The 25185-nt window shown below is 41.9% G+C and overlaps 1 protein-coding gene across 1 annotated transcript in view; it reads right to left on the bottom strand.

Annotated features, from left to right (window-relative positions):
* pot1 (protection of telomeres 1 homolog) overlaps positions 1 to 25185 on the bottom strand; it is a 75704-nt gene that overhangs the window by 10990 nt on the left and 39529 nt on the right. The window contains exons 12-18 of the mRNA XM_083762360.1: positions 11212 to 11411; positions 8663 to 8751; positions 7448 to 7507; positions 6443 to 6599; positions 4331 to 4542; positions 1631 to 1784; positions 73 to 158 (exon numbers count right to left, since the gene is read on the bottom strand). Coding sequence (XP_083618486.1) covers positions 73 to 158; positions 1631 to 1784; positions 4331 to 4542; positions 6443 to 6599; positions 7448 to 7507; positions 8663 to 8751; positions 11212 to 11411 — 958 coding nt within the window. The remainder of the gene's footprint in view (positions 1 to 72; positions 159 to 1630; positions 1785 to 4330; positions 4543 to 6442; positions 6600 to 7447; positions 7508 to 8662; positions 8752 to 11211; positions 11412 to 25185) is intronic.

Raw genomic sequence — 25185 nt, 5'->3', positions numbered from 1 at the left:
TTCTTCAGGAAAAAAAGACATTTCCTCAACAACAATGTTCAGCAATGATATCCAACGAAGCGTATACAGCACCTGCAGCAACAGACTTCTCATTAATAACTTCCACATCTTCAAAGGGATCTGGATCAGTCATCTTCACTTCAGAACACTGCTTGCATCTGAAATGCACACATGAAAAGATAGAGTACTGCCCATTACACCCTCAATGTATGAATAATTGTGCTTAAAAGTTAAAAGTGCTTCAAGGTAATTTCAAATTTATTCAAACATGATTTAATAATCTATACGATTATTAAATCATATTCTCAAATCAGCAGCGGAATGTCTAACTCATGCATACCACGCACACAGCTAGAGATGAGACTACTGATTGATAATTGATTGCTCTATATTTTAGTAATTGAATAATATGTTTAGTATCACGTGAAGAAGTCTAGGTGTTTTTAACAACTTCACCAACATGTGAATGCTCGTCTTAGTTCCATATTATACCAAAATAAGTTACGTTTTGTCTGCTGGGTACAGTATTAAGCACTTTCAAAATGTCTGTTTGTCATTCATTTGGGCTTGCGAACTGGCACTCACCCTCATTTTGTATTGTATTGTCATTTTATAATGCACAATAATTGTGCATTATAATGACAGTAAAGTAAAATACAAAATGAGGGCTGAGTGCAAGTCAGATGAGAAAGACCACACACACACACACCCTACACCCTTGAACTATTCACAGCTCCCCTGATTCTACAGGCCCGAAATCTCAGAACCAAAAATTGGATTTTGTTTGAATTTGATTCGTCATATTTGTAAGTTGTAACTGAAGCTGAATAAACATGATGGGCAACATGGCATTTTAGCATACCTCTAGTCAAATCAAAAGGGATTATTTATTTCACCCTGTACAAATAAAACAAATGTATGGTAGAAAAGCTTTAATAGTATGTAAGCGTTGATGCCAGTGTTGCGTGTGAGCTCACGGCATATGCAAGTGATGTCGGAGGTGCACAGCTAATGAAGTCACAACAGGCGCGGGTATTGAAAAATGAAAACGTTGCACCAAAGTGAAATATCACTTGAAAAATGATTTAGCACCAGAGGTGTTTAACTAATGCATGTCAAACTGGGGGTCCTTGAAATTAACCCATTCTGACCGGGCACCCATTTTGGTGTCAGCATCATGTTATACTTTAGCTATTGAAAAATAGCAGATCTACAAGCTCATATCGCGCCACCGAGTGGCGCGATACGAGCTTGTAGGTCTGCTATTTTTGAAAAACCGAAGAGCGACTGACATTCTTAGAATCTGATCTCAGGTCAGAATGGGTTCATCAGACCAGTGTGTGTCCGGCGAAAACCTCATATGAATCTGATCTCAGGTCAGAATGGGTTAAATGGGTTGAGAATCTCTGCTAGAGTCGTAAAAATCTTCTCTTATGGGGGTCCCTGGCATCATCTCTTCAAATGGGGGTCCGTGGGCTAATTAATGTCAATTTAGGGGTCCTTGACATGAAAACGTTTGGGAACCACTGCTCTATAGTCTTAATGGAACGGAACAGTTTCAACTCGACGGATACATTAGTGTGAACTGTGAACGTTCCCCCAGTATAATTCAAGTGGATAAAGTACTGACCCATAGTATCGCCTCCTCCCCTTCCTTCCCTGGAACAGGAACGGAGCAGAGAGGTCCAACAGCGCCATGTGTCCTTCCAGTGACCTGATGGGGACAATGTGTCGGGGGCCGTCTTCTGTGTGACATATCCGACATGTCTCCGACAACGACGACCCTACAACAGTCAGGAGCGAAGTTAACCTTCATTTGAATAAAGCATGTTGTTTCTGTTGGGTGGAATAATCGCTAGTAAGAAGAGAGAAAGTAATTGTTTGGGTGAACAATCCCTTTAACCCATTTTGGGCGGGAACCCCTTTTGGTGTTGGCATTATGACGAGCTTGTAGGTCTGCTATTTTTGAAAAATCGAAGAACGACTGACATAGAAACATAGCTTTTTCAGAAAACTGTCAGGATGTAGAAAATGGGTTACGTATCTTCCACACACTGGGGCAACCAGTGACCTTAATTCTCTGATGGCCTCTCCTCTACCCATTCAGCTATGGCCGCCCCCGTTTAATCTAATTAGTTGGGTGCATTCAACCAAAGTTGTTAGAAAAAAATTAAGTAGAGCACACCGAAGGAACCTTTTTATAGCATGAACCATCAGGTTTTCGCTGTTGGGTAAAAAGTAAAAATAAATAAATTGGAGCCCCTGGTGGGCAATGAACGGGGAATATGTTGAAGCAGACATTTGGAACGTATACCAGACTTATCTCGCTCATGTAAGAATCAAGAAGCAAAATATATCGTTCTGTTTCAAGGATGAAATGTGTGACCTTCTGGCTTGGAGAAGGGCTCTCTAACCTGGCAGGCAGGCAGCCACTGATAAACAGAATGTCACCGAACAGACATGACACGAAAATGCAAAAGAAAATAAGAAAACAGCTCAAGGGTAACATTTCACAGTGCAGTGGTTCTCAACCCTTTCTGCATTAAAAAGTGTGATGCATTACTACAGTATATTTGGGGTAGTTATGGACAGGTGCTGTGAGTTTAAACCAATGATGCATTACTAGTAGTATTTGGTTTGTTATGGACAGTGTGCTGCGCGGGTGTCAATCCCAAACCCACGGTCTGGCTGGAGTAAACGTCTACCGAATGTCTGCCTATTTCACGCTTGCTGCGTCTCCTTTCCTCTCAACCGGCGAGAGAGAGAGAGAGAGAGAGAGAGAGAGAGAGAGAGAGAGAGAGAGAGAGAGAGAGAGAGAGAGAGAGAGAGAGAGAGAGAGAGCTGTTCCTTATTAACAATAGCTGATGCATATTTATTCTACTTTTGGCAGCCTTATTTCACCTAACTGTGTGTATGTTGTCTTGCCTCTCTCCAAGGTGCTGAACAAGCACACACCAGAGGCCAGATGCACATACTGTAGATAGTAGGGTTGTAACGATATAGTAACGTGACTCGAAATATCGTTTTTAATTAAAAATAATCGAAGTATATCGATATGTAAACAGCAAATATCGTATCGCTTGACTTTGTATCGTATCGTTTTGCAATGTAAATAATCGGCATCGAATCGTTTTGCTACGTAAATAATCAATTTTATCAATACTAAGTACTTGTGCATTGTATTTAGCAATTTTAAGAAGAAAAAAGAAAAAGATGGGTTTCATTACTTTTCCATTCCATATACTGTACTGTCGCTACAATAGGGGGTATGCGCATGCTTAAAGTGAATGGCACATCGAGTGGCATATCGAGTGGCAAAGCAACATGCAAAGTGAGTTTAACATTGTTTAACGTTGTTTAATGCAATCAGATAGGAATTTTCTGTTTGGATGTATGGGCTGTCAAGGCCAGAAAGTAGTTTTTTGCCAATCAGTAGGCGTTCCTGCATAACTTCCTGGTTTGATGATGATGTCACGCGCATACCCTCTATTGGTCTATCGAAAAATGTGTGTTCATGTCAAGGCGTGGGTTTGTCCAAATGTGTTCAAATACAATGTCCATCTATTTGCCACAGAATCACTGCGTTTACTTATTTATATCCATAATAATAAATATTCCCCTTATTAAAAAACCTGCCCTATCCACACGTTCCACACATATTTAATGTATTTGCTAAATAGTTACTGTATCGATTTCAAATCATTGAATTGTATCGTATCGCCAGAAGGAACCAATACTTTCCATGTATCAAATCGTCAACCATGTATTGTGGTATGTATTGTATCGCTGTTCAAATGTATCGTCACACCCCTAGTAGATGGCATTATTGTGAGTAGTGTGCATGCTACACAATTCATTCATGATAGCCTTTTACTCCCCAAGATGCTTATAATGCTGTCAAAAGCTTTAATTCAAATAGATTGCTTTCCCAAAACACATCCCGTTCTGCCATCGACCACAGATAAAGCAAGATCTTTGCAACACGCAGCCAAGCACAAAATGACTTGTCTTAGTTCTACTGGCGCTCTTCTCCACTAGTCCCGACTCCATACATGGCATTTTCATTTCGTCTTTATTAGGCCTGCTGCTTGAATAGTCGACTAATCAATCGAGTCCGATTCGGCTGTCAAATCATGCAAAAGAATAATATTTGTTTTGTATGATTTGACTACCAGTCGACCATAGGCAACATTCAGATTCGTATCAGATTCGACTGCATAAATTCTTAGTCGGGGACAGGCCTAGTTTTTAATGTTTAATGTTTAATGTTGACAAAAATTGCCAGTAGGCTATATTGTTACTCGAGGGAAATGGACACTGCTTAGCTTACCCATCACGAAGACGAGAGCCTTGGCTTCACTAAAGACCCGTCGGGGCATGTAAACGGCCATGGGTACCACAGAGTAGGAGCCGGGGATATATCTGACGGGTAGAAGGTCTCCGTCCACCGACGACTGGGCCCACTCCTCCTCACAGGGACCACAGTCCTTCATGGCCGCTGAGAAGAGGCCGGCCACCGTGTTGTCGTCTGGAATGTCCTGCCTGAGGTTGAAACGGGGACAGGGGTACTACATATAAAGGAGACGTTCACCCAAAGAATGACTTATTTTCTATTAATGACACACCCAATGAAGCCTTGATTTCATGGATATTGTTTTGTTTTTGTCGCATTCCTGAGTTAATAATTCGATGAGCGGATGGCTGCCTCCAATCTCCATGGATTCAAGGCTTCATGGGCTGTGTAAATTGATAGAGAATAATTCATATGTTGTTATATCAGTGGTGCTCAAAATCTTTTCATGTCAAGGACGCCCGAAATTGTATGCATTTGGCTGCGAACCCCAATCTGAAAATATTCTGTTCCAGGGACCCCAAACACAATGATTTGAGTTATGTTCACAAAATAAATCTTACACGCACACGCACACGCACACACACGCACACACACACACACCGCAGAACCAAAGTGATGCGCTATGTAACAAAGCTGTAGCATAATGTTAAATAATAAATATGCAACGATGAAGTCCCTTTGACAAGACAATGATGAATGAAGCAATACAATCTCAAGTCATTGCAAGTACATTTTCACGCCATACTAAAAGTAAAGTTAAACATGTCCCGTGAATGTCACCCACCCAAAACATACTTTTTCTAAGCTAGGTATATCGTTTAGAGAGATGAGCCGAAAACCAAGCCTGTTTTCGGTCTAAAAATAATTATCCAAGATATTAGCATTATAAAATCTGCGTCCCCATAGACAGCATAAGACCAGCGGAGGGACTTTTCAACGGACTGCTACCGGAGTGCTATGAACGCACACAGGACACAATTGATCACCGTAATACATTTATATTAAAATAGGCATCCACTACATAGAGTGAGAAAAGCCCACCAAAGGGAGCTCCACTGATCTCATTCCCCCCTAGATTCAACACTTTAACAACTGAAAAACCGCCATTTAAAGAGCACCTGCCTACAATTTACAACTGGACCTCGACAGGTCTTCTAGCTTGCCAAAATAAATGACCCCCCCACTGTTGGTTCTGTAAATATACGATGTCTTGTATAGTATTGTTTGTCTTGATGAATTGAATACACACACAGGACCACAATGGAAACTTTTTGGGTTCTCCTTTTCGCATTATTGGGACACCTAGCCTGGGCACCATTTCATTTCGGTATATGATCCGGGCTGGATGATATGCTTACGTCATGTTGTAGGCAATGGTTTGCCTACAACAAACAGGAAGAACAGGCGGCGGCAACTTCCTTTTCCCTCTCAATAAAAGCTCTCGTAAGTGAGAGCTTTTATTGAGAGGGAAAAGGAAGTTGTTCATCCTGTCTGGCGACTACAAAACAATACTACAACATGACGTAAACACATCATCCGGCCCCAGCCCGGATCATACAGACTTTTGAAACAGAGACCAGGCTTTCCTCCGAGGTGGTGGAAAGCCTGGTGATGCGAGGTTAGGATGCACCTGGTCGCGGATGCAACGCCAGTGACAGAGAACTCTGGAGGACCCAATACCCTGGAAAGGGTGTAAGGCATAAGTAAGTAAGTTTTAACATTATTGCATATAATATTATTTCAACAATATTGTATTATTATTGTTTTTAATTGATGAAATGTTCTATCATAGGGGCTTAGGATCTACTAGGATCGCTGTCCTTGGTGATCCTCAGCCATCCAAAGTTCGGATGTCATTTGTGTACCGCATCGCTCGCGACATGTAAACGTTTCTGGCGAGAGGTGTGCGCTAATGCTAATGGTAGCAAATGGTTGCAGCGAGTGTGTGCCGGGAGGAAACAGATCCTGTTAAAGTGGACGCAGGTGGTGGCACAGCTTAACCACATTTATGCTAACAGCTAGCAGCAAACAAAAGGGTTAAGAAAATGGTCCCCGACCCACGGTTTGGGAAACAGTGGTCTCACGTACATGGTTTTACACTTGTCACAGAAGAGTTTGAGTGACTGGTAGAGTCTGGTAGGCTGGTAGGACTGCAGTGGGACACGGACATGGAAGATCCCAGATGGTTGGCGTTGCTTCACCTGAGCCAGAGTCATCTGTTCCACCGTGTGGCTGCAGGTTGTCACTGCAAGACAAAACACCAGTCAAACACGTACTGCACACAGGGCAGCTGGGCAATTCTCCCCAAATACAGCAAGCATCATTGAACCAATAACCAACTTTGAACACCAGCATCCATATTCTGGGGACATTAGCCAAAATTAACATTATGCTATTTTGGGCAAAGGCATCTGGTGTATTAGGAAAAAAAACGGCCCACCCACCTGACCACTTAACAGTTAAGTGGCCAAATAGATGCATGGGCCAGACTTTTTCAGAGCATGTTTCTCTTTAATGATCAATCAATCGAGATCCGTTCTTACTTGGATCAATGGAACGAACATAGTTATACTTTGAGTTCCCGTTTCTTTTCTGTATCACAACTCATTTTCCCTGCCCACAGTGCAGGAATGGCTGGTCTAGGTGGTGCAGGAAATAAGGCCATTCAGTAGTTGAATCATGTGGTTTATTGCATAGACATAGAAAGAATATAGATGCCTCATTGGTTGTTGCAGTTGGTTGGAGCGACCTGTCTCCAATGGGAGGAGGAGGAAGTCAAGCGGAAGTGCTGAAGGCACACTGCGTCGCTGCCACTCAAGTGACTACTGGCCAATCATAGCACGTCTTTTCCCGGGACTTCCGTTTACAGGGCCAAAGCAAGTGCCGCTGGGAAAGAGGGAGACTCGCCTCTGATTGGCCTACCGAACGTCCCCTACCGTTACGTACCCGGAAGCTTGGCTAGCTTCCGCTACGCTTCGCAAGGAATCTCAGGCTAGCCTCCATGTTGCCTTCCCTCGAGATACAGACGCCCCAGAGCCTGGAAGAGGCGTTGTCTACCTTTATATGTCTATGGTTTATTGTATGACTTCATACCTGATGCTACTCGTACTGGATCAGCATCTGAATCTGACGCTACACCCACTGGATCAGCATCTGAAAAAACAACATGTTACATAGTGTTAATACATTATGGATATACACAGATACAGTAATAGATTAATCCTTAAACAAAGTTCAAGGTCTTTATTAATGTCCCAGAAGGGCAATTAGGTTACAGCAAAAGTAGTGGTTTAACCCATTCTGACCGGGCACCCATTTTGGTGTTGGCATCATGTCATGCTTTAGCTATTGAAAAATAGCAGATCTACAAGCTCATATCGTGCCACCGAGTGGCGCGATACGAGCTTGTAGGTCTGCTATTTTTGAAAAAAATCGAAGAACGACTGACATTTTTAGAATCTGATCTCAGGTCAGAATGGGTTAATCAGACCAGCGTGTGTCCAGTGGAAACCTCGTATGAATCTGATCTCAGGTCAGAATGGGTTAAACATACAAACAATACAGGACAACAACAGACATGAGACACCATAGCATAAACAGAGGTCTGGGCGCATCTAGTGCAGGTATAGAATCAAAGATAAGAAATAAGAAATAAGAAAGGCTACATCAGAAGAAAGTGCTAGGATATAAAGTGCCGGCATTAAGTGCTTGTTTCAGCATATCATCACCACATTACATGTTACTGGCAGCGTTGACTGCACGAATCGAAGCAGGGACAAATAAAAGGAGTGCTTATATCTGTTACCGTAAATTTACTCATTCCTGTTCTAATTCCTCATCTGATTCTGAGTACAATATTGGCCAATAAACTAACATTGTAAAGGTCTCGCATTCAAAAACAGATATTTTTGCGATGCTCTGGAAGCCTCTCAAATTAAATTAAATGTATATTGATGATACAAGTATCCTTGCATTTGTTTTTAGGGAGTTAAGCTGAGTTTATCATTGTTGACTTCCTTGAATATTGGTGGCGGGCAGATTTATGTGTTCAAACACCTTTGAACCTCATCCCAACATTAATACAACATGAGAAAGAAAAGGAAAAATCACGAGAATGTAATTGTTTAGCCTTTAATTAACAACCTGTTGCCCCATGTGTTCAAAAAGACAATAGAAGAGTTGAGACGGATAACCATTTAAGTCCATCATTTATTCTGAACCCTCCCTCAAAAGTCCCATCTGTCCTGAAGCCATACAATCATTATATGGACTTAAATGGTTCTTCATAAATGGAGGTGTGTTACTTACCGATAGATTCCGGAGGGGTGCCCCAGACCTCTGCCAGTGTCGAGTCACTTAATTCAGATTCATCATCGTCTGGGAAAGAGTCCAATACCCTACACACATCACATAAACGAGCATAAGAGTCCAATATCCTACACACATCATATGAATGAGCATAAGAGTCTGGGCACGGGCACGGCAGTCGCTGGGGTGTGGTCAGCTTGCTGCACCTGGCCGGCAGGATGCCGACTTCCCTGTTGGCCGGGTGTGGCCAGTGCTATAGCTGGGGCTGCTTGCACCTCTGTGATGGCTGCGTATATACTGTACTGTATATACAGTACAGTATTATTTTATTTGTGCATGGAAGACTATAACTTTTGAATGACAAAATTGTGTCAGTTTGAATTCAATATCATAACGTTGCTGTCGGGCAGAATAATCCTGCATTTAAATTGCCCTACTTGATCATACTAGCATACAAGCTAGTGAAAATAACAGATCGACTATTTTCACTATTTTAAAACGAAAAAAAAAAAAAACCAACAAATAAAAGGAACGGTTTTGGACATACAAGGTTTCCACTTGAAACCAATGATAACCAGGCAGCTGGTGGCAATATGCCACCAGCTGATTGTGTCCTGACCCACTGATTCCCAAACAGTGGGTCAGGACACATCTTTTGGGTCGTGGACCAATTTTTATGGGTCGTGAGTAAATATCTCCTTTAATCAGTTTCCTACATTTAAAAACTTTATCAATTAAAAACACTTAGTTACATTAATGTCAAAAGTATTTCATGAATAAAATGCAATCATCAATACAACAACAAAATTCCATAAATGCATTAAAAAAATGTTTGTAGTGAAAGTAGTGAAAATAGCACATAGACAAGCTCACAATACGACACTTGTAGATCTGCTATTTTCAGTAGTTTGACTCCCAGACAAGTCTAATTTCTCTTTTGCGTCTTGAGCTAAAACGGTTTGGGGACCACTGCTGTAGATCAGTTGGTAAAGAAGGAGCAGCTAAAGTCTTAGTATGATCTGCACTAGGCATGTGAATCTCGTCATATCTCACGATTCGATACGCATCTCGATGCACTGCCAGCGATACGATACTTTAGCGATACATGGAATCCCCTGGCGATACGATGCGATACGATTCACCCCTCTACCGATACGATGCGATTTGATGGCGATTCAATTCGGATTTATATTAAAGCTCTATTAATTTCCCAAAACATGTAAAAACTAAAAATGCATTACATTTAAATTCAAAGCAATTTATTGTTTTACTGTAGGTTAGTATTATAGCTCTGCATCTCAAACAACCCAACTTATAGAATTCTGTAAGTAAACAAAGGGTCTGCTCGTTATTGTGGAATTATTAGATTACTAATAATCATAGGCTATAGTATAATTATTATATCTCAAAGGTCAATTTGAGGTTTTGAGTATAGAGGGTTCAAGAGATTAAAATGTAATAGCCTATCGTTCATCAATTAATGTTACCAACATATAAATAGAAAAGAAACAAAAAAACAAAACAAAAATTACAGGTCACACTTGTAGTGCTGTCAAACAAGTCTATGTCTAGTTTAATCTGCAACAGTTTTATAATATAATTGCCTATGTATAGTGGGGGTCCCCACTTGATCTCTCACTCTCAGCTAAGTGGTCCTTGGCTTGACCTGAAAAACATTGAAGACCCTGGCCTGCATGTATTATTAACGTTATAAATACATAGCAGATGTACAAGCTCACAACGCGTCTCATCCACGCCCCGCTGTGAGCTTGTGGATCTGCAATTTTAGGCGTGCGACACCGTCTTGCTGCAGAATATAAATCCCAGAGAATAGCAGGGGAAAGCTGGACAGTGGAAAGTTGTGCAGCAAGCAGTACACCCTGCTGTGGCGGCGTTGTTGTTGTTCTACACGTGTGTGCAGACTGCAGAAGCTTTCTTTAATTACAAATTGATGATGATCGCGACGCAGATTTCAGATTTGCGTCGGATAATCAGCTGTGGAGTGTGGATCATTACCAGCAGTCCAGCACACAGCGCTACAGTGAAAAGTCAACTGGTCGACGGACAAAGCTACTTGGACAGCTATTTTATAAAGCTAAAGAGTAAAGGTGGTGCTTCTTGTTCAATGCGTGGGGCTCACTTCTGTTAGTCGCGGGTGCTCAACGTGTCTACTCTGACTACCACACCGGAGCACACTCTCCTATTAGTTTGCATTGCACAGTGGGCTCAGTGCGCTATTTCCGAACGCGCCCTGTGTGTGCGCTGCGAGAGACCTTTTTTTTCTCTTCCTTTTCTGATGGTAATACGTTGAATGCGCCTCGGAAACACAAGATAGGGTGAAATTTACCATGAAAAAACGGTGCAACCACGGATTTTACCGATGCAAGCACTCCGCGAACGATGCATCGAGATTTCACCCGTCAATTTTACTGATACACAGTGAATGAACCGATTCACTCGCATCGCGCACGTCATAATCGATGTATCGATACGTATCGATTATTTTCCACATGCCTAATCTGCACAGAGGAACCCTGCCCCTGCCGTACCGTTTCATGTCCCGTATCTCAGCGCAGTCATCTGGAAGGACCTGGATGCCTCTGCCGAAGGTAGTGCCTCCGTGGAGGTGGAACGACAGGTGACCGACCACGTCTGAACAGTAGTTGTTGTTGTCCGCGTTGCCGCTGGGCCCCTTGCCGGCCCCATGCACCACCCCATGGAGGTTGTAGATCCGCAGGTAGGCCCCTGGCTGCCCAAGACGAGAGACAAGAGAGGAAAGCGGGATCAATGTTTGGTTTATTTATTTGTGTGTTATACTGATCCCTCATAGACGACGCCAGGCCCAGGAATTAATTCCCAATGCATTTTTCCCATAGACATTTCAAAAAAGTATTTATTTAAAGACCTTGTCACAAAGACCTCGAGTTGTGACAAATCATGACAATAAACTATTTTAGACCAAACAAATAATTACAAAGAAGAAAAACAAGAAAAAAAGTTGGTTGTTGTCATGATTTCTCACAACTCGAGTTGGCTTTGTACGAGGCTTAAAAGATCTTTAAATGAGCAGAAAATGAACGGAGACTCATTTCCTGGGCCCTGGTAGGGGGCGAGACTGCGACGCTCTATTATGCTGCCCCTAAACGCGAGCTAGTCTTCCTGGGGTCAAAGACATAAATACACATTCATTTAATATTAAAACATTAAATAAAACATTACACTGTGCCCGTGAAGCTCTCAGAAGGTTCCCCTTCCACGACTTTTCCTAAATGTTCTATTCAAATCATGTTTTTTTCTTTTTCTTTTTCCAATTAAATCCAATCGTTTTCGGAATCGGAATTCTCTGCCACATAAAGCTTTTTTATGATATAAAACGGGATCACACTGATCCATTTTTTGACAGCGCCCATTGCTTGGCCTTTCCTTCTTCAACGATCCTACACATGTTTCGCGTATGCGCACTGCCGTTCACTTCCTTGTTTATGGCCCGACTAAAGTGCCTCTAAGCTACGACGACTAAAACTAGGACTAAATATACTGACAATTTTGTGAACAAATAAAAACTAGACTAAATGTTAGGAAGGGACTAGTGGACAAGAGATCCACTATAAGTCATTTTACAACTAGTTGCATGCTGAAAATAGCAGATCTACAAGCTCAAAACGCGTCGCAGCGTGACACATTGTGGACTTGTCATTATGACGGCATCAAGGCCTGCCAAAATATATTTTGTTCGAGTAAATCAACTGTAGGATTAGTCGACTAAAATCTTATGATATTTAGTCGACTAAAACCAGACATTCCAGGTGACTAAAATGTGACAAAAACTAAACGAAAACTATGCAAGAGACTATGACTAAAACTAAAAATCTAAATATGCTGCCAAAAACAACACTGTTTCTGTATCCGTTGAGGAAAGGATGGATGTGCAAGCTGCAGAGAGAACAGAGTCCCGTCCAGTGGAGTGTAGTAGGACGATACATGCAGCGACAGGCGCAAGTTAACACATTTCTGTCCTACAACAGCAATGTAGAAGCACTGTAGGACTATAAGAACGGTAACACTGTTGTTGATGTAACGTCATCAACAGTTGCTGCGCCAGTGATGTGGTTGGTTTGAAAAAACGAAGAACTTTGTGTGTGTGTGTGTGTGTGTGTGTGTGTGTGTGTAGACGTGGACACGAGGGCTAGTTATAATGGGATTTTAGCTGCTGAAAGGGGCCCGTGGTATTTGTTTGCTGTGACTGCATAGCAAGTGAAGAAATAAGGTAGACGGAAATAAAGAGTTTGCTGCTGCTGCCTGCTGCAGGGCCAAATGGGCGGAATCTGTTGGCAGTGCGTGTGCGATGGCCAAGGGAAGTGTTGTTTGTTTTGCGTGGTGCCATCGTTGCTGGCGCGGCGTGGAAATTGGCTGTTGATTGTCTTCCAAGAAAAGGAGATGTGAAAGTCTGTGTCGTCGTAGAGGATACGGCGTGTGGTGTGCGCTGTGTGAGGATGTTAACACAGAGCATAGAAGTAGACGGCAGTTCGGCATACTGCCCATAGGTCACCGTCTATGACTTAGCGACGCGATTGTGAACAGGACAGGACAGGAGGAGAGCGCAGAGGTTAAGTGACTGACGTCAGAGCAGAGGCGCGGGAATAAAAAAGGCACTTCTGCATGCTGCACATATTATACGTGGCAGACACGGACTTTGGCAATGGATTGTGGAAAGTGTCAGAATCCTCAAATGTATATATATATAGATGTATAAAGATCTTCTGAAAATAGCAGATCTACAAGCTCACAATGCGTCGGTATTACTCAAGTGTCCATAGGGCTGTAGTGGGTAATGCATGTTTCGTAATAATAAGCTAAACCTATAGTAACTAGAACAAGAACTGTTTATGGGACATGAGGAGCAACATGGAGTACCACCATCAACCAGCAGATGGGAGTGTGGCACCAAACCAGTGGCCAGTGTAAATCATGTAAAACATAACTGGGAGAAGGGTCCGTGAACGCATTTCTCCAGTGGGGGAGAGACTTTTGCTCTCATGATTTGTCACAGTTAGCCTCAAGCTGACAGAAATGTGATATAATGCTCATCATCTGCCATGTCCCATATCTAAGAGAGAGAAATACATGAATGTTTAAATACTAAAATCCTATATACAGTACTTGTACTTGACAGAGGGTCTCATGGGGACAGGGGTCTCCTAGGGGCTCTATACTTTCCCCTTCCAACTCAATCAGTGCCAATCACGTGTTTTTTCAACTTGCTGTCCATAGAGAGGGTATACCCGTGACATCATCATAACCTGCAACACCTACTGAGTGGACAAAAAAAGCCCCTACTTTCTGACCATGACAGCCCATACATCCAAACAGAAAAGTCCTATCTGATTGCATTAAACTACGTTAAACGACATTAAACTCACTTTGCCACTCGTGCGTGTAGGTGGAAATGCCAGAAATGCAATAACATTTCATTTATTTGTGGTGTGCTGCCAGTAATTACACTGGCCCAGGGTGCAGTCCAAAGAACAGAAAAAGAAAAACAGACAACGAAGACTAGGACAACAATAACTCAAGTCACTCTTTCAGTCAGTCACAACAGGAAGGAGTACAAAGCGCGCGCGCACACACACACACACACACACACACACACACACACACACACACACACACACACACACACACACACACACACACACACTGAACCTATTGTAGGAGTCCTCTGCAGCAAAAATGTGGGTCTTAAAGAACCACTTCAACACTTTTCAACCTACCTTCATATAATTGGTACTCACTAATGTAAGCCACAATGTTTTTCTACTCGGTCTGTGTCTCATAGGAGGGTTGTGGGCAATTCAGACACCCATCCACCAGTGACATAATCGATGGGGAATCCAAGCTAATAGAAACTACAGGCTTTCTATTCCTGAAATGTTGCAATGCGATAATGGAAGCCATCGTTCTCACAATAATAACAATCTAAATATTAAAACATAATAATAATAATAATAGTCTCAGACAAAATTGTGGTATTTTATCATGAACATTAGTGAGAACCAATTATGTGAAGATAAGTTGAAAAGTGGTCCTTTGAGCACTGGTTAAAGATAGAGATTTTTGTATTTTTTCCAGTTTTTCATGTGTTTATGAGGTGACAGTACTTCATTAGACCCCTTGGTGTGGTTGTTATGTGCAATGATGTCTTCCCTTTGCATTTAAGGTTTCTTTCTGGAGGCTGAAACATTGACCGTCAAACGTGCCAAAGAAACAAACTGTGATATAGTGACATCACAAGATCATCCCCTGTTCTAACCCCTCCCCCTTTATCATACAACAACAGCTGTGACAGTTCAGGTGGATCACCAGATTCACCACCCATCACCACCCACCAGGCATACTTAATAAACTGGTGGGAGTGTCCACATAAAAATGACATTTTAACAAATATTGTACACTTTTTAGAAAAAAATCTTCCTCCTTATATAAAAATAATAATAATACGTGATGATCATGTTTTAGGGTATGGCACTCCATCTTTAAGTTAACAGTCTGTACACCTAGGACATTTCTGATGAAGTAATTGTGTAACTCGTGAAGTTTGAGAAAGTTGTGGTAGTTGTTTGTGTAGAGTCGGTTATATCCCGAGGGGATTAGTTTCACTGGGGGGGAAGGTATAGCATAAAATGTAATTTTCACCTGGCTTAATTCAGTGATTTAGGTGTCAATGTTAATTTGTGATTATTTCAGGGTGCTGGAGTAATTCTGGGTAAATAACCAAATGTGTTTCATCCCCCTGTGAATTACTTCCGTTGGTTGGACAGTCAGTAATTAGAAAGGGAAAAACTAATTCAGCAAACTCATTACAGACTGTTAAAAAATAGCTGAAAATGTAGTTCATCCTGAAACTATCTACTTAAAAATTTCTGGCATTTTGCCCCTTGCCTGGTTTATAAAGCCAGCTGCCCTTCACCACTTGTGACCACAGCATAGACTGTAAAAAATATGAACAAAGCGTTCCCCGGGTCTAACATGGACGGAAAATGAAGCCTGTTATTCCTGCACTGTAAGTCGCCATCTTTCTAGATCCGTTTGGGCCCAGCTGGCCATTGGCTGGCTCCGTTTGGGCCCAGCTGGCCATTGGCTGCCCAGACAACGAGGCGGGACTCCCCCCCTTCTTCTCCGTTGGTTTTTATTTTGACTCGAGTGGGTGGGGACTCCCGATCATAGCCACGCCCCTCAGAACATACGCAACTTTATGGTCATTTATTTTATAAATGGGACCATAATTTTCCAAAAAGAATATTATGACATTAGAAATGAGACTTTAAACTAGTGACTGGAAGCAGAAAGTATTCATGACCATGTTTATTAAGGTAATACAGTCTAGGTGAAGTTGGGCCCAAATACATGGACTTCTATGGGGCTATGGGTTTTTTTGGGTCCAGTGACAGCGCCACAACAGGCCATTATATGAACTTTCAGGAGTTTCAGGCTTCACAAAATATCTGTCTGACTGCCCCCCTGGTCCACAGTGACCATGTTGGCCAGCGGAACAAAAAGAAAGCCCCTGGTGTGAACATCAATTTGACTATGAGTAATATCAGTTAGTTAGTCCTCTTCGTCCCAAGTGGGACATACTGTAAGGCTCTGACGATGTGCCTCCAGCGGGACCTGTCTTGTGCTGCATGCTGTGCCTCGCCCCGTGTAAAGTTCATCTCCTTTAGCTCGGCTGTCACAGTTCTTCAGGTTGTTTTGGGCTGCCCTTTCTTCCCTTTCCCACTCAGGAGTCCATCCTAAAGCGACCTTTGGGATGCAATCCTGGGCAATTCTGAACACATGCCTCAGCCATCAGAATCGGCTGCATTTGATCTCCAACACAACGCTGTTGGTCACCCGGTGTCTGATATCCTCTCTGGCATCTGGCCTGAGAGGATGGCATATTTTCCTGAGGCATCGATAGTGGATCGAGTATAAACCTTTAATCCATTTTGCTACCCTAGACAATCTCTTGCTACTCAGCATAAAGGGCTTGACATTCTTGGATAGATTGCCGATGTACAAGCTTACAACACATTGGCACAGTGACACGTTGTGAGCTTGTGGATCAGCTGTTTTCGGTGGGCGACACCGGCACGCAAACAAAATAAGTCAGGGGCGCTCTTATCATACGTCATCATCATACATCATCTCATTCTGGCCAATCACAATTAAGTCACTTTTGTCTTTATTGTTTGCGTTTACACAAACCCTCAAAGCTGGACATAGGAGCCCTCAATAAAAATTCAGAGTCAGTTGTAAAACCTACTACCTACCGACTGCCTGGTAATACCCCTCTAAAGGCTTTCACCTAGAGCTCCATACAGGGAGACAACCTAGAGCTCCATATATGAGGATGATGGCGACATCCAGCACTGACATCAGGCTAATGTAGAAACCCTTAGACTCGTTGCTTTCGGGAGGAAACCTCATAACTCCATTTTTGAGGTTTTAGATTTTTTTTTGGCATAAATCTGTGCTATTGAACCATAGTATTGAACACCCTTTATGTGTGTTGTTTAGAAAATATTGAACCAATGGAAAGTAGTAAAAAGTGCTTTGGACAAAACCTCTTAACTCCATTCGACCCTCAAAATGTCCTCTCCCCCTCTCATGGAAGTAATTGACAATATATAAATATAGTGACATCAACTTTGATGAGGCAGTATTGCTTTGTTTAAAAAAATATAAGGCTTTCTTAATTTCCTGAAAAAAACATTTTGGAGTTATGAGGTTTCCTCCCGACAGCAGAGAGATATGAGTATACACATTTGGCATCGCCATGGTGACACGCACCCCAGCTGGCATGATACTACGCATCCAGTAAAACCTTATACAAGAAGAATCCGAAGAGGTTTAGGGTAGCTAGCAGGATTCCCTACGCTCCTCGTGAGAGACTCCATCGCCTTCCGTACGAGACAGAGGATATTTGGCCTTACAACCCAGATATCCTCAGTGACATCTGTCCTTACAACCCAGATATCGTTGCTTTAGAAGTTTCGGCATCCCGGTTAAGTTATAATCGGACACCACTGCGGCGGGTCTTAGCCCAGACAACCAGCGCTAGTTTGAGTAGTATTTTATAACCTCTCCAAGATATATATATTTTTTTTGTTAAAACACTTTTGGTTTGGAGCATGACTTAATTTCTGACCTGCAACACGTGGATTTTGAGAAAAACAAGCCTGGATGCACATATGTACCTCTAAATATCCCAACAAACATAACGTAAGCCATGTACTTCATTGTAAAATAGTAGTGAAATAAGCCAATCTACACGCTCACAACATGCTGGCTCTGAGACTGCGTACTGTATATATAGCCATTTTCCATGCGGAATCATCTGACACTGACCTTTAAAGCTCTAAATGGACTTGCTCCACCATACAGTACATGTCCAGCTGAATAAAAGCAATAAAAGCCCACGACCTCTACGCTCCCAAGATGCTGGAAAACTCACAGCCACATACCACGCTAGGCATTATGGTTCCCCCTAGTTTCAATGAAACCACTATACATTCAACCTGCTCTGCCCTGTGGTTTTAAAACCCTATATGTGTTAATGGATTTACTGAACGCATTTTTTACACCTATCTGTTGATGATTTATAGCTGTGTCCTATCGCATGGTACATACTTGTTTCAGCCATGCATGTTGGCGTGCATGTCGACTAGCATGTCTAACTTTTCATGGGTATTCAAAGACCAGTGCTTTTCAAGCCACTGGTAAAAAAAGAAGAGAAATTACAAGAAGTACCGTAGCTAGTTCCCTGTGGGGGTGTGCTATCAAACGGGTCATAATTTCTTTGTGATCCCAAAAGAAGGACACCCAGCCGAGCAAGCTATGTCTACAGCAAGTAATTACCCAGTTGCATCAGTAAATACTCGGTGTGTGTGTGAATCAAACAGTGTTTGCCCACATCTGCCTGACAGCTAAGACACTGGCCCATTATCTTGTGAGTATTAGTGCTGCAAGACTTCAAAGTATAAAAATAAATCTGTACAATTCAAAGATTGCTTTGGCCTTTAACGAACTGGGGCTTAATAATAAAGAAGCCAACCATTCTACCCTTGCCGAGAGACAGAGAGAGACCAAGAAAGATTTTTTTTTCTTATAACATAAAAGCTAGGAAATGGAGGTTTTAAGAAAAGTCAGATATACGGCGTTATTATTATAAGATGGCGAGATTCTTCACCCACGAAAAAAAGTCTCTAAATGATAATCCTCTCAATGGGGAGCAGGGAAAAAAGATTGCAAATATGTATGAGTCATTGAGATAAAGCACCTCGATTACAGCTCGAGGCTTTGGCGCACATGAGGCTCCATTGATACCATCTTAAATAAATAAATCCACTGTATAATTAAATATACTATGGTGTCTATCCGCAGGCATTACAATTGCTGTACATGCCTCTATAGTGGGGTAGTACACTGTATTGACTATCCCCTTATAAAGCCAATCAAAACGAGTATTTATGACGGCCATGCCGAAAAGATGGGCACATTTTCCCAGATTAAGCCCCGAGGCCGATTCGACATCGTCTCTGAAAATAGCAACAGTAGCAGATCTACAAGCTCGAAATGAGGCGCACATTGTTGATCTGCTTCTCTAGGTACGTTGGTGTGACGCGGACTGTAATATAATCAAGTAGGGCATTAATTAACAAAAAAAACACAAACAAGTTTAAGGTTTCTGCCTGACAGCAACAAAAGGCTTTCTGATTAGTTTTCTGAAAAACCCAGTTTTGTCAGGCTATTATTGCAGTCGCTGGAGGTCCAGCATTCAGATGGTATAAATGTGCTATCACTCTTATAGTCTCCTTTGGAGATTTCCCGGTGTCACAGTGGATCCGCATGAATAAAAGATAGCAGTACGTGTGGCTGTCCTTGAGGCCACCATGGAATCAAATAGCACAGAGTAAAGTCCCTAACGACAGTGGGAAATCATATGATGGCCAAAGGTCACCGTTTCACAGAACCACATCCTTCTAGCTATCGCTATGCAACACTGACGTTTGTAACTAACTTACGGTAAGTTGAAATGAGCAAAAACATGTAAACTCAAAAAAATATGATCTGCTCATTCCATTTGTATACATGTTCTACAATCTATTTTCTTGGTCCGCTTTCTAACTTGAATTCAGCATCAGTTGGTTTACATATAGACAGAGAGATACTGCATGCAGAATGTCATATACATAGAGATACTGATGTAAAATGTGCACACAACAACAAACTGTGGGGGCCTTTAAAAGATGAACGTCACATACATTGGAGGAGGGGAGGAGGGGGGGGGCTTCAAATCTACTCATGCGGACAATGAAATGAAGCATCGAGTGAGGATGCCTCTCCTTAAGTCTGTGAGCGTTTGTGCAACGCACAATTGCCTCCTTAAGCGCAATGAAAGATGGCAGCTGTAATTTTTGGGAGGTTTTTTAGCCCTACGGCATTAATCTCATTTTCATCCTCTGCGTGGTGTTCAACAAGCGGGGAAAGAAAAGGGCAGCGGAGATGAGGCGTGGGTGGGCAGCTCGCATCAAGTTAGTGTACCAAACAAACTCTTAAAATGATAATCGCTCAAGTTTTCATGGCCAGTGCTTCTATCAGCCAGGAGTTACAGCATTGCATTACAGCAGTGATGGATTCAAGCAAAAAAACAACCTCACTAGTCACTCGTTAGGCCACGTTCCGATCTGTGATTTGCGGTGTTGTTTTCGTCGACTAAAACAAAGACTAAAAAAATGTTTGTCGACTACCTTTTTTCACTGAAATGGAAACTAAATGAAAACTAAGCTACAGTATGATGACAAACTAAATATACTGACTAAATATACTGACAATTTGTCAAACAAATAAAAACTTAGCCTCAGTCCCAGGCTTACTTATCTGCAAAAAGAAAAGCCTGGTCACAATGTAAGGCAGAGAAGCCATCGGCGGATGTATCCTCCGGAACATCCGTCACCTGTATTTCCCCCGGATTCAATATTTTCCCGACCAATCACAACACTCATTTCATTCGCAGAGAATGTAAACTGATTTGTAAAGCATCAACGTAATTTCCTTGGGCGATACTTCCGCTAAAATCCTGCAACTTCCGATGATAGTCTTTTCAGCGTAGGTCTTGCCCAGGGTGATACAAACTAGACTACAGTACGGTAAAATGTTAGGAAGGGACTAGTGGACAAGAGATCTAGTATTATTGTTATTTTACAATTACAGAAGGAGGAGAGGACACTGGAGCAGCACGGACATTTAGAGCCTTTTAATAGGTAACGACTGTCGTTCTGTATACTTAGCACCTAATAAAAGGCTCTAAATGTCCGTGCTGCTCCGGTCCTCTCCTCCTTCTGCAACTTACTGTATGTCCCTGTACGCGCTGGTAGACTCTTTATTTTACAATTAGTTGCATGCCGAAAATAGCAGATCTACAAGCTGACAAAGCGTCGCGCTGCAACGCATTGTGGGCTTGTAGATCGGCTATTTTCAGCAAGTGTAAAAACAGTCATTACGACGGCATCAAGGCCCGCCAAAACACATTTTGTTCGACTAAATCAATTGTAGATTTAGTCGACTAAAATTAGACTAACGCTAAAACATTCCATGTGACTAAAATGTTGACTGAAACTAAATGAAAACTATTCAAGAGACTATGACTAAAACTAAAATCTAAATTTGCTGCCAAAAACACTGGTGATTTGTGAAACAATTATTACAATATGTAAAAATTATGTTTAGTTTGTATCCGTCTAAAACTTTCAGTTAACAGTGTTCTCTACATACAGCCAACCAGTTACCTGTGCTTTTATGAAATATCCGAGACCATTTAGGGTTTTATGGAAGACGCTTCTATTGCTAGTTTGACCAATTCAAATACTCTTATGTGTAATGAAGCATGGTGTTAGTTCACGCAGGGCACGGGAGTTGTGCTTCAGGTAATCAGCTTTCAGTCTGGTGATAGCTTTCAATCACCTCATTCCCTATAGGTGGCCCATGTAAATATGGCTTCCTCCCACACTGGATCTCTGCTTCTCAATGTCTGCCTGCACGTGTTGCTTTGCTTAACGATATATGCGTGTTCAGAACTGAAGATGTCAAATCTGACATGGGGTGAGGCACAACATGCTGCACAGGATAGGACCAGATGGAAGCAGATAGTCGCAGCCTTATGTTCCACCGGGAACGAAGAGGATTAAGTAAGTAAGTAATATGCGTGTTCATGTGTTCATTATTGTTGTCTGCATTTATTAGGAAATCGACAGCCAGCTTCTTGGCTTAACTAGACATGTCCGGACACTTGCTTTAGAGGGTTATGCCGGAGCCCGAGTTATACTTGTTTTGTGCTGAAAACGTAGGACGTTCATTTACGGAAAAATACAAAAAGGCTAGAATATGGAGATAAGATATTTCTGCCCCGACAGCAACAAAGTGACGGTTGTTGCGAAAAGCCTCACACCACAAGTTGAAATCGAAAAGAAGTGCAGGCTCAGCAATTGGGGGGACAATGTGAGGGAGTGTGTTGTTGTGTGTACTGTAGAGTACAGGTGAGCAGCTAAACATCTGCCTCGGTTGTGTTTCTGCTGATGGAGAGAGAGAGAGAGAGAGAGAGAGGCCACGACAGCAGGAGGTGGGAGGAAGGCAGACGGATAATTGAGCAATGGTGGAGCCAGGATAAATTTACAATAAGGGGTTGGACGGGTGAATGTGGGGAAGACAGGTGGGAGTTAGATACGATGGGGGGGAGGGGGTGGAGAAACAGGGGGGAGTTAAATAAGACAGGGATGCAGAATCGGGACACATGCCCAGCGTGGGGGGGTCGACAGAGGGATGAAGATGTGTTGGTGCCACAACCACTCAGCATTAGTACGTTTTTTTTTATTAATTTTTTTAAAATTCTACCCTAGTAATTGATTAAAAAAGAGAGCAGTAATAGAGCATAGCAGTGCTTCTGGTTTTCAGGAACCACAGAAAAAACCCATAGATATTTACACAAATATTGATATAATTTATTTTAGGCCTAGGGTCCAGCCATCCCGGAGTGAATGTCGGATCACGGATAAAAAAATGTATCAACCTCACGTCAAGGTACCAAGTGGACAATGACATTCTTCCTACTGCGTACACCTAAACCCATAGAATGGGTGCATCAGTGAGTTTGTTATACAAAAGGTTGAAAGCTGACAAACTAGCACTTACAATGGTCTTTGACCCTTTGAGCAGTGCTGAGCCCGAGACGAACGTGATCACCTCTCGATAAAGTGCTTCATGAAAAGCCAGAGTGAGGCAGTATCGCATGCAACACACACACAGAGAGAGAGAGAGAGAGAGAAGGAGAGAGATAACTTATCTTCTCAAATGTATTCTATGACTCATAATTATCACAGGGAATGTCCTAGTTGAAAATAATCTTTGCAAGCCTTTGTTAGCCTAGATTTATTTAAGAGTTGTTGGCCATTTGTTTGTCTGTTACTAATATATTCCTCCAGGTAAATAGGTCTTTATCTCCTCACTTTCTCATCAGTTTGAAAACACACACACAAGTCTCACACACACACACACACACACACACACACACACACACACACACACACACACACACACACACACACCTAGTGATGGGAGATTAATCGGCAAACACATCGGTATCGGCCGATTCTAGTTGTTTTTAGATTAATCAGCATCGGTTGATTAATCAATCAGTCTTTACAGATAAACAAGCCCAAAGTAACAGCTTGAACAGATCTACAAGCTCACAATATTAAATATAAAAAAAGGTATAAAAGTTAAATCTGACTTGCCTAAGCCTGCACCCCATTACGTGTATTTTTCAGAATGGACAAAAATATATTTGTTTAATACATAATGAGATCATATCGACATCTGTAATATCGGTTATCGGCCAGCAATTAATTATATTGGATATCGATATCTCATCGGCACATCCCTAATTGCACCTGCTATAGCTATACGCGATACGTCTCATCTCATCAATGGAAACGGCAAAGCGTTTCATCGGATACTGTACACATTTGGGTTGGAATACCATGGAATACCATGCATGTACCATACCATACCATGACATTATAGCGATAGGTATTCTTGGGACTGTCAGGTCCAAGTGTGTGTGTGTGTGTGTGTGTGTGTGTGTGTGTGTGGGTGTGTGTGTGTGTGTGTGTGTGATATCAGCGTGCTGACGGCATTTCCCCCTCCCTTCCTTGCATCTGTCTTTCTCTCAGTACCCCGTTGTGCTGTTCCATACAGTATAGCAATCCAGATAGATATCAAACAGGTTTGAAAATGATCAGATCAACTGAGGAGTTCAGTTTGGATCATTGACCACTCATAGATCAGAGGATCGTCCTCACTGCTGCTGCATAGGCTACTCAATTTCGTTCTGCGAAAACATTGCTACTAATTTAAATCATTTGCTGCATCGCACTCAGTGTGCGTCCGGGACGGTTTTTTTTATTTTTTTATGCGGATTTCGGATCTGCAAAACACACGAAAAAACGCGCTCTGGTGTGCAAACTCCTTTAACATCTTTGATTCTGTGAAGAATGAAAAATGGAAACCCACTGTACTAAGGGTATTCATTAAATGTAGTATATCATATAATGAATTCTTATCATTTTTTTCTTCCACAGAATCAAAGGTTTTATGGTCATAATTCACCAGGATCCTGGATGGTTGGATTCTAGGCTTAAAATAATTGATATTTTTGTAAATCTCTATGGGAAAAATTAATGGCAGATTTCTCAGTGGGTCCAGAAAACCACGCCCACTGCTATGCTCTATAGAGTATAGGAAAATGCACACCAACGTTTTAACTATGTGCTGGTACTATACGCCAGCAAAATTGCAACTCAAACTCAATTCAATACCACGCACACACTCAATGGAGCTCCATTTATGTTATTTTAATTAGCAATAACTCGACAAGCTGTCCTCATACCCGTCGGTACAATATAAGTAACTACTGCGGTCCCTTCTTTCAGACATACAGAAAAACCCATCATATTAAAATGGATACCGGTAATTACTTGTCATCATGCCAAAAGGTGTTATGTACTGTATATAATTATGTGGAATTATGTGTGGTACTTGTGGAACTGAGAATTACCAGGGGGTCCCAACAAAAAGTAGTTAATATAGTGTCACAATAATATAGATAGAAAATAAAGCGACGTGCTTGTATATCCTGAAAAGCTCTGGCATAATCAGTGCATATAAAATGCGGGGGTCCTTGAAATTCAGTTCAGTGTGTGTCTGTGTGAGAGTGAAAACGGAGTTCAATGGACTTATCGCCGAAATAAAGGATTTATGTAGCTCACGTTAGACTGTTAATGTACCATTTCCATATCATTCTAATGGATTCCATTTTCAGTGGTGGTGAGTAGCTCCCCTTAGTTTCCTCTGAAGTGAAGCAGCTGTGTCCAAGACCCCAAGTATCGTCCCCGTTCGGTGTCCAAAAGAACAAAGTTCAAAGTTTACAA

This window comes from Protomyctophum parallelum (genome assembly GCF_964188405.1).
Source record: "Protomyctophum parallelum genome assembly, chromosome: 4".
Classification (NCBI taxonomy): domain Eukaryota; kingdom Metazoa; phylum Chordata; class Actinopteri; order Myctophiformes; family Myctophidae; genus Protomyctophum; species Protomyctophum parallelum.
This window is presented reverse-complemented; position numbering and strand designations above follow the sequence as displayed.